Source organism: Sorex araneus, chromosome 4, assembly GCF_027595985.1.
Source record: "Sorex araneus isolate mSorAra2 chromosome 4, mSorAra2.pri, whole genome shotgun sequence".
Classification (NCBI taxonomy): Eukaryota; Metazoa; Chordata; class Mammalia; order Eulipotyphla; family Soricidae; genus Sorex; species Sorex araneus.
The window spans coordinates 145,134,562-145,146,904 of record NC_073305.1 but is presented as its reverse complement, the minus strand read 5'-3'; the positions used below and the strand labels follow the sequence as shown (position 1 = coordinate 145,146,904).

General features: G+C 36.5%; 1 protein-coding gene across 4 annotated transcripts in view; it reads left to right on the top strand.

The window, feature by feature from the left end:
• MAN1A1 (mannosidase alpha class 1A member 1) overlaps nucleotides 1-12,343 on the top strand; it is a 196,209-nt gene that overhangs the window by 164,986 nt on the left and 18,880 nt on the right. For all 4 annotated transcript variants that reach the window (XM_055136509.1, XM_055136508.1, XM_055136511.1 and 1 more), the window contains exons 7-8: nucleotides 5,617-5,740; nucleotides 6,947-7,040. In XM_055136509.1, coding sequence (XP_054992484.1) covers nucleotides 5,617-5,740; nucleotides 6,947-7,040 — 218 coding nt within the window. The remainder of the gene's footprint in view (nucleotides 1-5,616; nucleotides 5,741-6,946; nucleotides 7,041-12,343) is intronic.

Below are 12,343 nucleotides of genomic sequence, written 5' to 3'. Positions count from 1 at the left end.
TCCCAATTTTCTCAGAACAGGACAGAAACTGTATTTATTTGTGGTGTTGATAGTGATCTGAAGGGGAATCACTTTCATATCACCCAAAGATGGTGATCAGAAAGGGGATCACCCACAGAGCAGCTGGAAAACAGAATTTTGGCATCTTATCTCAGAGCAGGTTATTTATAGAATTAGAGAATTTTTTCACTGTCTTGCTTTTTGTAACACTCAGTCTCTTAAAGATTGTCAAATATAAGGACTATAGTATTGATGGTAAGAATAAACTAACATTAGTCAGTTTCAGACTACTGTAACATGAAGCAAGATATGGATAATTTTTTGATGTTATTTTGGCCTTTTGTTCAAAAAATTGTGGGATATGTTAGAATATTTCGCACCCATGTTCGGGAGGTATAATCTCTAGATTGTGGATTAATTCTGTCAAATTAACACCCTTTATTACTCATCTGTTTCAGGTCAGATGGCCCTTGTGGAGTACTTCTCTCAAATTAAATTTCGATAGATGAGTTAGAAATTTGACCTTAACTATAAAATTTTGACTAGTTTTAGAATGTCAGTGCCTAGAATTATTAGTCCAATTTTACTGTGGTCTTAAATTATAAGCTTTAAAAAATCAGCTCTGTGAAAACCATTTTGGAAAGAAGGCACTGTAATAAACAAAGCCAACATTTCTTGATTTTGAAATTGTTAGCTTAGGGAATATAGTTTTAAAAACTCATTCATGGGCTTCATAATTACTTAGCCCAATTCATGCTAAAATTCAAAAAAATAATTCAAAATGTTATCTGCTCTTTTAAATTAAATGCTGCAGTGTCCTCCATTTTCATAGTATACAAGTTTTGGCATAATATACAAAATGGGCATTTTTTGTGGGTAATTTTTTCTTCTAGAACTTATTAACTACATAGCCCTTCAAAGTAACCTATATTCTGTTATGAACTTGAAAGAAACTTGTTTACTGATCACTCAATCAGAAATTCTTCTGACAAGAAACCTTATGGAAGCTCTATATGGTCCATTTTCCCATTTTTTCATATAGTAGCAAGCATCCCAGAAGAGTAAATCGAAAGTCTTAAGTAATCAAGACTTTATAACTACCCATGCCTTAGTTACATATTCACCTGAAGACTTTTTAAAGTTGTTTTGGTTGTTCTGTAATTAGGGATTAAGTAGCCAAATGTATTTGTTAATGTTCCATATTGTATCTGGGTAGTCAGTAGAGCATTAAGTACCTCGATTTAGGATTGTTCTGTAGGAATCCACCATTTATACAAAGAGCTTTCAAGCTACTTGGTCCCTTACAAAACAATAAACTGTTTTCCCATAGGTTTCAAACCTAAGGAGAAGAGTATCATTAGTATATTATAGTTTCTTTCTGGAGTGCTATTAACCATTCTTGGAAAAAGGAAAGAAAAACATAGGAATCTATTGCTTCTGAGGTCAGTAATTAAGCCTTGTGTATGAATGCAGCAGTATATTACCTAGTTGCTAATAAACTACATTCAGATTATAGCTTCTAAAAAACTATATATGTGAGTAGTATTTCACATTTTCAAAAGAATCATAGCAATTCAGTTTTAAAGACATTTTTCATTCAAAATCACTTATTCATTATCATGATGTTTTATTTTCAAAAATTTAATACCTTTATAGATAGAACTTTTTACTTTAACTTTATAATGCGTACATTAAATAATGTTTCACTTTAAAGTATAAGCACTGGAGCTGGAATGGCAATACAGAGGGTAGGGTTCTTGCCTGGCACATGGATGGCCACGCTTCTGTTTCTGGCACCACATTTGGTCCCGTGAGCTCACCAAGAGTGATCCCTAATCACAGCACCAGTAGTTAAGTCTTGAACACCACTGGGTGTGGCCCAAAAGCTAAAATAATTTTAAAAATAAAATAAAAGGGATTGAAAAAAATAAAATTAAACCTGATACAAAATTTTGGAGTTCTATTACAGGTTTCTTTGAAGCAAACACTTGGAAGTTCCACAAATCATTTAAATTGCCTTTTTTGTATCTGCATTTCCATATGCTGATGCATCATTTGGGTTTAAAATGTAGTCATTATAGCATATTTGGGAATACTTATATTATACCTGCCTTATAAAACTAACAGTTTTTGAATCCAGACTGTTATTTTGTCTTTAAAATATTGTCCAAAACATTATTAATGCTTATAAAATAGAGATAACATGAAGGGCATTAACACTGCCCTTGTTGTAATGAAAAAGGAATAATGAAGTTAAAGACCTTTTAAAACCTCGAAGCTCAGTGAGGTTTGTTTTGATCATGAGGTCTAGAAAGCTTAGCCTTTGGTATAGGATGCTTAAGACACCTAACCCCCCAGACTAGAACAGAACACTCTCTGGACTCATCTCCCTTTAATCACAAACCTATTTTGGTGTCAACATCCACTGTTTATACATGTCATTTTAGTGATGAAAACCACATAAATGTATAGATTATAAGTAGACTTTGAAAAAAAAGACCAGGAAAATAAAAAGGTATCTTAAAGAGGCAAAGTGATGGCTCAAAGTGCTGAAGCATGTGCTGCATGCGGAACCCTGTGTTGAATACCCAGTCATCACATCACCCCCTGAGCATCACATCAGTAGTAGACCCCAAGCACCATCGTGTGGTACCCAAAATAAAACCAAAAAAGTCTTAGAAATCACCTGCATGTAACCAAGACTTTAGAGACCAACTTTCTATTAACATATCATATTAACATTAACATTAACATAATAACATTAACATATTAACATATAGACTAATCTTTTGTAAGTGCTTTTAATGTTCATGCTCCCTATATAATTGTTAGAAAACAGTGCCACTTTTACTTTGATCTGGATGTGTACAAAGAAGGAAAGACAGTCTATGGGTAACTCCTTTTAATTCTTAATTCTTTTACATAAAAATGCGTATTTCAATGTATCTGAGTTTTTTTCTTGATTAAAAGAAGTGAACAAATGTATGAATACAAAAGTAATGTGAACTCTAGGTTAGTTGTCTGTGTACTGCTTCAATTAGTACTGAGGATGTCACCACACCTGCTAGCCCTGAACTGGAAAGAACCAGTCAGAACCAGTCTCCAAAGCTTAAAGTGAGCTTCTTCGACCCCTATCATCTTCCTTTTCCAGGAAGAATTCATCTTGTTGAAGCTTTGTTTTATGTTGTGACTCTATGTCTAATAGTTTCTCTAGATCATGGAAATTTGTATTTTTGCTTAGTAGACTTATTGACTTTGGTCAGTGATGGAAAGGTTAGAAAAAAGAAACTAATAAGTCATGACAACAAACTGAAGGACAATTACTCTGTGTTTGCTGTATGTTAATAAAATTTGATAGTAGCTGTTTATTCTATTTGGATGGTTGGATAATCTCTTTATCTAAGCCAAGCATGAAAATAAAAACCGACTCACATTCCCAGAATTTAATGAATATAAGATACTTCTCTCAAATAAAAGAATATATAATTTTAGATGTCCCACTTTTGTTCACTTTTCAATTTAGATTACTATAAATCTGTGTCTGAGAACAGATCTAAAATTTGTTTGAAAAAGAAACGGAATAAAATTGAGGCCAATCCGGAATTTCCAAAATTTCAAAATTGCTACAGCATCCAGCCAAGCAGCAGAAAAAAACGATAAAAATGGAAGGGTTTACTCTAAGTTACATTAAAAAAAAAAGCAGGGGTGGGAAATCTAGGGAAGAACGAAGAAAGACAGTGAGTAGCCCAGATGCCTCCCAACCTGGACCCAACTTACTGTCTAGCTTTAACTTTTCTCTTCTCTCTTATCTCTTTCTTGCACACCCCTTCAAACCTTCTCTCAATAACCACATCACTTCCTGGCTAACTCTCCTGCTCTCTGCCATTCTGTATTCCCCTTCCTCTCCTCTCTATTTCTTATTTATCCTTCAAGAATAAGCTAAGTACACTGGGGGTGTGATCAAGTGGTAGAATAAATGACTTGTATATGTAAGCTCCTAGGTTCACATATCAGCAAGCATGACCCCTATGCCATATGTGTGCCAGGTGTGGCCCCTGTGATCACAAGAAGAAAAACAATTGAAAAGTAATAATAATCAGTAGTCTCCTTCCTGGAGAACGCATGGGTGACCCTACCATGTTATTCTGTTCTGTTCTTAAGTGCTTGGAGAACTCTTCACACACTTTTTTTTCTTTTTTTATTATTATTTTTTTAATTTATTCTTTTATTGAATCACCATGTGGAAAGTTACAAAGCTTTCAGGTTTAAGTCTCAGTTAAACAATGCTCAAACACCCATCCCTTCACCAGTGCACATATTCCACCACCAAGAATCACAGTATACCTCACCCCTCCCCCCCACCTCCCCAGCCCCCCACCCCGCATGTGTAACTGGTAAATTTTACTTTACTTTCACTTTACTTTGATTACATTCAATATTTCAACAAAAAACTCACTATTATTGATTTGGAGTTTCTCCCCCCTAAAGTCGACCTGCTGAAAAGAAAGCATTTGATAATTTGTTTTCCATTGCTTCTTCACACACTTTTGTTAGCATTTGCCCTATTCACTTGGAATCATTTATGCTTGGGTCTTTCTTCTCCCATTACACGTTGAAGTCTATAAAGAACAGTGAATTTTTTGTTGTTGTTGTTCATTATAACCTTTTTGTAAGTACCAGTTATATGGCAAACAGTTGGCATGCATTAAATGTGTATATGAACCAAAACCAGAGTGTGGTTTTCAGCTTTCTGCAATGGGATTTATAGTCAGGAGAAATCTTGGGGGTTTTTTCTTTTGAGTTATCACATATGTCTTGACATTTTAAGTGGCTCTCAAGAAATAAACTATACCCAAGAGTATGACTATGTCTCAAGAGCTACTTTATATGTGTTTGTGTGTTTAAAACTAATTCTTTTATAAAAGCATTTCCCCAAAATGAACCATGAGGCAATAATATTTGAGCTCATGCTCTTAGCCCTTTTTAGATTTGGATTACATAATTTTGTTGAAATACTTGATAGGTCAGGAAATGAGTGAGTGCCTTAGAAAATATACTTAGAAAATTAGTAAAATAATGCAAGGAGAAGCATAAAAATGAAGTCTTATAAATTGAGGGTCAGTGAGAGATGAAATGGATATATAGCCAGTGAATGTTTGAAATTTACCTTACATGGAAGAAAAAAATAATGTGAACAGCTACAAAAATTCATGAATTTGTAAGCTGAAATTGAAGTATTGAAGGTTTTTCATGTGGGATTGGGGGCACAGTTTGAAGTTTTGTAATAGTTTTGCTTATATTAGACTTGGAATAAGCATACATTACTACATATGACTTGAACCTTCTTAAATATTTGTTTACCACCAGCAAGATGGCAACAACTTCTTTCTGATTAAAGGAAATAATGATTTTTCATATAGAGATTGGAATGAGAGCCTAAAATAATCTTTAATACTAGACAAAGCAAACTGTGCTGAATATTATTAAATATCTGAAATGGACTTTAGTTGAGATGCCATTATTCAAAAGCTGTCTCTTTTGGTTGTAGCTTATTTAGAAGAGTGGGGTGGTAGAAATAGTATGATCCATAACTCTTTGATCTCTTCTCTATTTTAGTGGGATTGGAAGGAACTGGCCCTGGGCTTCAGGAGGCAGCAGTATTTTGGCAGAATTTGGAACACTACATCTGGAGTTCATGCACTTGAGCCACTTATCAGGAAACCCTGTCTTTGCTGAAAAGGTGAGAATCTGTAAGATACACTGATTTGTGGAGCAGGCCTTGTGAGAAGCATGGCTCTCTCCCAAGAGACGTAGTAATCGCAATGTAGAATAAGTTTACGATCAAGTTCAGTATGGTTCTGTATGAGTTTTGTTGCATGCAGCATTTCATTTCACCTAACTATAAATCCACAGGTTTTCCATGGCACCATTCTCAGTATGAGAAGCCCTGGCTTTAAAAAAAAATTGTTTCTCTGCCCCTCAAACAGGTCACTTTTTCTCTCTCTGTTTTCATTATCTAAAATGCTACAGTATTGGGCTAGAGTTCAGTCAGTAAGGCACTTACATTGCATGCACGTAACCTGAGTTTGATCCCCAAAACCACAGATAGTTGCCCAAACTCCACCAGAAGTGATTTGTGAGGACAGACCCAGGAGTATACTTGAGGACACCAGATGCGGCCCAAAGACCAGGTTTTACAAGTGATAATAAAAACCTGTAAAGTGTTGTATGGACTTTGAACCAAATATGTGAAAAACTTCTTAAAATTCAAAAGTTTATAAAAACAACCCATTGAATTGATTATTGGTTTTCCGAAAACAAACCTACACATATATTGACAGTTGTGTGTTCAACCCACAACTCAGCCCTTAGCTTTCACAGAACTTACCAGCTTCCCTTACAGCAAGACTCCTTGAAAGAATTGTCTCTCTTATCTTCTCCATCTTACCTCCACTCTCTTGAACATGTTCCAGTTGGGCTTGAACGCATTTGAGTCACAGTGATCAGTGAATGGCAGATTAACAGAACTGGCATTATTCTTATCACGTCTTCCTTGTCCTCTTAACTAATGACGCATTTCTTGCTCCATGAGATGTTCTATGTCTTGGCTGCAGAGATACCATGCTTCATAGGTTTTGCTTCCTTTTGCACTTAGTGTTCTTTCTCAATCTATTTGATCCTCTTCTTCCAACTTCTAAATATTAGAAAATCCTGGCATTCGGACCTAGGATTCTTTTTTATATTCACTCCCTACATTTATCAGTCTCATAGTTTATTTGTTTTCTCCTGTGTGTTCTCAACCCCAAAAGCAACTATGTTCCAATAATGCATTCTCTAAATTAGCCTTTGCTCTAACATGAATAAACATAATCAAGAAAGAGGAAAGACTGATAGCAGCATTGGTTTTTTTTTTATTTTGATGGTAACATTTTGTTTTCTGTTATAGGTAATGAATATTCGAAAAGTACTGAACAGTCTGGAAAAACCAGAAGGCCTTTATCCTAACTATCTGAACCCCAGTAGTGGACAATGGGGTCAATGTAAGTCACAAGATTAGCATTATCTAAGTACTTGATGCTACCTAGCACTGCTTATAGCAGCAGAGAAAAAGAGCAGGAAATAGTACAAATGCACTTGCAGAAAATGTTTTTAGAAGTTTAAATGGGATTTGCTTGTTAAAACACAGACAGACTGTGTTTCTAGCAAACTAAGAAAATTTAATTTTTCCTGCATAATTATAGAATAGCACATTTAAAGCTCTTAATCAGAAGTGGAAAAGTGTGGTCAGGATAATAGGAATATGTCAGTATTTAAGTGTGTACAAAGGAAACTGTTCCCTTTGTGATGATGACTCTCAGCGTTTTGTACACAGTAGCTAGATCATTCTATGTAAGAATATTTTCTGTGTGCTTGTTTTTGAGATGTAGAGAAGCCTGAATCTTTAAGGATTTGGGCATTGAAGAGTGAACAGGGTATTTTTCTACTTAATTCCAGTCTAACAGATAAGATAAATCTCATGCCAATAGAGATTTAGACCTATATTTTTGGTTTTTTGTTTTTCTATATGGGGGGCGGTCACACCCAGCTGTGCTCAGAGGCCACTCCTGGCTCTGCGCTCAGGAATTACTTTGTGCTCAGGAGACCATATGGGATGCCGAGATTGAATCTGGGTTGACCACATGCAAGGTAAATGCCTTACCCACTGCAAATGCCCCACCCACTCTACTATTGCTCCAGCCCCTGAGATAGATACTTTTGGAGTAGGAGAAAGCACTATGCCGGATACCCTCATAAGATTTTTTTATCAGGTGTGTAAAAATGCACAAAAGCTGAAAAAAAAATGTTCTCAAGCAGCTTTGCAAAAAACTGTGGTAGATTAAGCAGCCATTGAAGAGCAGGTGAATGGTAACAGAGATGCCTCACTGCCAAGCAGGTTACCAGCATGACCTAAAATTTTACTCTTCTTTGAGCTTTATTATATTTAAATATATTCTTAGATAATTATGACTCACAGTTACTTTGGAAGTACTGTTCTTAAAAATAATTTGATTTAAAGACTGGAGATCTCTCAATGATAGAACAGTTGCCCTGCATGTGGAAGACCCTGGGTTCTATCACCAACACCAGAAAAAAAATTAATAAGAATAATGTACTTTAAAAACCCAACAGTGAACTGTTTAGTTATTGATACCAGAAAATCGTAGTTAAGGTTGCCATTTCACCTAAGCTAAAAATGATCTGCAGATCGCTGACATCCCTGAGGCCTTCATGGGTTCATAAGGTGAAAACTCTTTATATAACAATGCTAAGACTTTATGTAATCACTTAAAGACTTTTCTGATGAGATTGGTGTGACATTAACAAATGAGGGTTTTTGATATTATATAATAAAATGTGTCAACATTTGGAAGATCTGCATAATTCATTGAACCAGTATTTTCCAAGTGACCAGTGAATGCTGTTACAAAATCTGTGCAAAAAAGATCTATGCAGGAGCTGGAGCGATAGCACAGCAGGTAGGGTGTTTACCTTGCACATGGCCGACCTGAGTTCGAGTCCCAGCATCCCATATGGTCCCCTGAGCACTGCAAGGAGTAATTCCTGAGTGCACAAGCCAGGAGTAACCCCTATGCATCGCCAGGTATGACCCAAATAGAAAAAAAAAATCTATTCAAAGTACAAAGTAAACCGATTAATTTTTATTTAACATTATCAAAACTCATTGAGGTTATTCTTCATTACTCCTCATAGCTAATGCCCTCAAAAACCTCCAAAATAATATTTTAAAAGCTATTAAAATATACTTAATGATTTCCAACTGTGTAGCAATGTAAGACTTAATTTTTTTTAATTTTTTAAATTTTATTGAATCACTGTGAGACAGTTACAAGCTTTCATGTTTGGGTTACAATCTCACAATGATCAAATACCCATCTCTCCACCAGTGCACATTCCCCACCACCAGTATCCTGGGTATACCCCCTCTTTCCCACCCTCCCTCTGCCTCTAAGGCAGACAATATTCCCCATACTCTCTCTCTACTTTTGGGCATTATAGCTTGCAACACAGACACTGAGAGGTCATCATGTTTGGTCCATTATCTACTTTCGGCATGCATCTTCCATCTCAACTGGTTCCTCCAGCCATCATTTTCTTAGTGATCCCTTTTCTATTCCATCTGCCTTCTCCCCTCTGCTCATGAAGCAGTCTTGAAGTTATGGGGAAATCCCCCTGGCCCTTGTATCTACCGTCCTTTGGTGTCAGCCTCATGTGATGCTACCCTACACTCCACAAATGAGTGCAGATAAGACTTAATTTTCACATATTTCAGCACCCCCTTTCTTAGCACACCTCTCTCCTTTACTCACCTTCTTCCTCTTCTCTTCATTTTGGATATTTTTCTATTATAGTCTTTTGCCCAGGATTTACATATATACCCATCTTCATATAGTTTTGAAATGTTTTAATGGCAATGACTTTGTCTTAGTCATAGTTATTCATCCTCACACATAGTATCTTGTACCTCGTAGTTGTTTACTAACTTGAACTTTGTATTCTATATTCAGTTTATGTCTATGTCTCTGCATTTAGTGCTGGTTCCATTTATTCTCTTTTAAAAGTTGTTGAGGCTCAAGATCTGAAGGTTAAAAGTAGGTGAAGGGATATTCTTGATAACTTTTCAGTATCAATATTGCAAACCACAATGCCCAAAAGGAGGGAGGGAGAGAGAGAAAGGGGCAGAGAGAGAAAGAGAGAGAGAGTCAGAGAGAGAGAGAAGAAAAGCACATGCCATACATGCCATAGAGGCAGGCAGGGGTGCAGGGGTGGGGCGTGATGGGAGGGAACCTGGGGATACTGGTGCTGGAAAATGTATACTGGTGGAGGGATGGGTGTTGAAATACTGTATGACTAAAATCCAATCATGAACAGCCTTGTAAGGATATATATCATAGTTATTCAGTTTTTAAAAGTTTAAAAAATAAAAATTTGTCCAGGATCCTCAGTTTTGCCTGAAGAATTATGTGATCTTGGTCACTGATAAAACAGAACGATCTTGTGACTATTGAAGTCTGATGTGTGTGTGTTAGGGAAGGGAGTGGAGGCCTGGGGGTCTACATCTATGGACAGAACAGTCATCACTCAACAGTATGCTGTGGGGGGAGGTATTAGCAGCATTAGGGGATTTCTTTGGGGATTGAAGTTTATATTCAGTTAGTCTGCAAACTATTTTCTTAAATACATTACTATGTAATCCTTTTTGTTTTCATTTGCTTAGTATTGTTATTGTCCAGTTTTTATGTTAAGAATTGTACTCCCATTAGGAAGGAAAATATCAATTATACCCTTTAGAGAAGAGAATAATATTTGAGTGGATATACTATAATTATCTTCAAAGAATTGGAGTGTGTGTGTGTGTATTCTTTACAAAATCATGCAGTCTTTCCCTGCTGATAAAATCAGGCATGTTCTCTCCTACATCCACTAATAAATTTACATACAACTCTGTTGCCAACACAAACAGTCATCCAGACACAGGGAAAGTTTAGTGAGTGATACGCTAAATTATCACAAGGTCTTCTTGCCCTGTATTCCTTTATTTTGGTTTTTAACAAATAAAAAAATATATAAGAACAGGAAATAGAAAATTAACTTCCAAAATTAGTTGAAGTGTGTGTATTATGTAATCCTTTCTCCTTCTCCAAATGCCCAAACATGCTTCTTCTATCTATTACAGAATCATAACTCAAGGGGGAGGAAAATGAAACTGCTCTGGCTGTTAGTTTTCAACTCTCATTGCTTTAACTCTGAAGGACGTGTCTGGATCATAGCCATCATTTCCTTTTACTTCGTTTAGTCTCTGTTATTTTGACAGTAACTGGACAGTGATTTGCTTTACTACTTTACTGTGTGTCGCTTGCGTTTGTCTCCTGCAATCATGCTTATAACAACAGAGTATATTATTGATGACATTGTACTTGGTCTGTTTAGGTTGTAAATGTCAAAGGTTTCTGTGATGATATATTTAGGAAACTGTAAAGTTCACCTTAAACACTGCTATTTTAAGAAGCAGTCTTAGAATTTTAAAAATTGATTTGAAAACTAATTTAAAACATAAAAAGGAAAATAATTTTGGACTTTCTACATTAGAAACAGTCATATTTTACCACTTAAAAATACAGATCTTTGGGGCTGAAGAGTTAAGTTAAGTACAGGGTTAAGGCATTTGTCTGGTATGTGGCCACTCCAATTTGATCCCGAGCACTACAAGGCCCCCAAGCACTGAGCATTTGTTGGTGCAGCCCTGGAGGCCTTACCACAGCACAGGTGGCCCAGATAATGCCCAGCAGCACAGGATGCCAGCAGCACTACAACCTTGAGCCTTCACATTAAGTCTCTAGGTCCATTGGCCAAGAGTCACTGAGAGAAAACCCCAACCCACTTCTGAGCACAGAGCCAAGAGTAAATCCTGAGAAGCATCAGATGTGGCCTAACTTTCCCAAACCCACAACAAAAGAACATCAAATTGGTTTTTAATTATAAAACTTAAAATTTTCAAAATTTTCAAAATAAGCCAATCATGGGAAGAAGGATTAAGAGACCTCCTGGTATGACAGTACCTTAATCCCTCCTGGGATTAAGACACCCCAAACTCTTCTGGAATAAAGATAGACTGAGAATGCTTGGGAGACACAAATAAAAAATAAAAGTCATCATCTTACTGCTCAAATTCTTCTTATTTTTTAATTTATTTTTTCTAATTTGTATTTTACAAAGTAATTCATAATATTTGATTACATTTAATATTCAAACACCAATCCCACCACTACTACACCTTCCCACTACCATATTTTGGATGTTTCCATCCTGAACCCCAATTCGTGCCCCAAAGCAGAACCAAAATAACATGTTTTGTATTTTTGTTATGAAAAACCGCTGAAAATGCTACCAAGTAAGGTATCCCTAGAGGAAAGAGTGTGAAGATTGTTGTATTTCACCCAGGAACCAATAAGTCCTTCTTCAAGAGATCACTAACATGTTGTTAAAGGTTGAGCCTTGTGTGCTTTTATATATAGATGTGCAAAAATATATATTTCCCTCTAAGATTGGTTGCCTCCTAGTTTGAGAGTTCAGATGTGGTGCGGAGTGTGGGTAGGGTGTGTCCCATGAAGTGTCCAGGGATAGGGTCACTCGTGGGTGAGGCTCAGCCAGAGCATGTGGAGAGCGGCCATGAGCATGGCAGTGGTTTAGTTCTGGAAGTTTTTGGCTGCCAGGGCTGGGTCCCTTGGGGTGGGGGGTCACACCCACCCCCCTCTGGGGCACCCCAAGTGAAACCACCTGACAT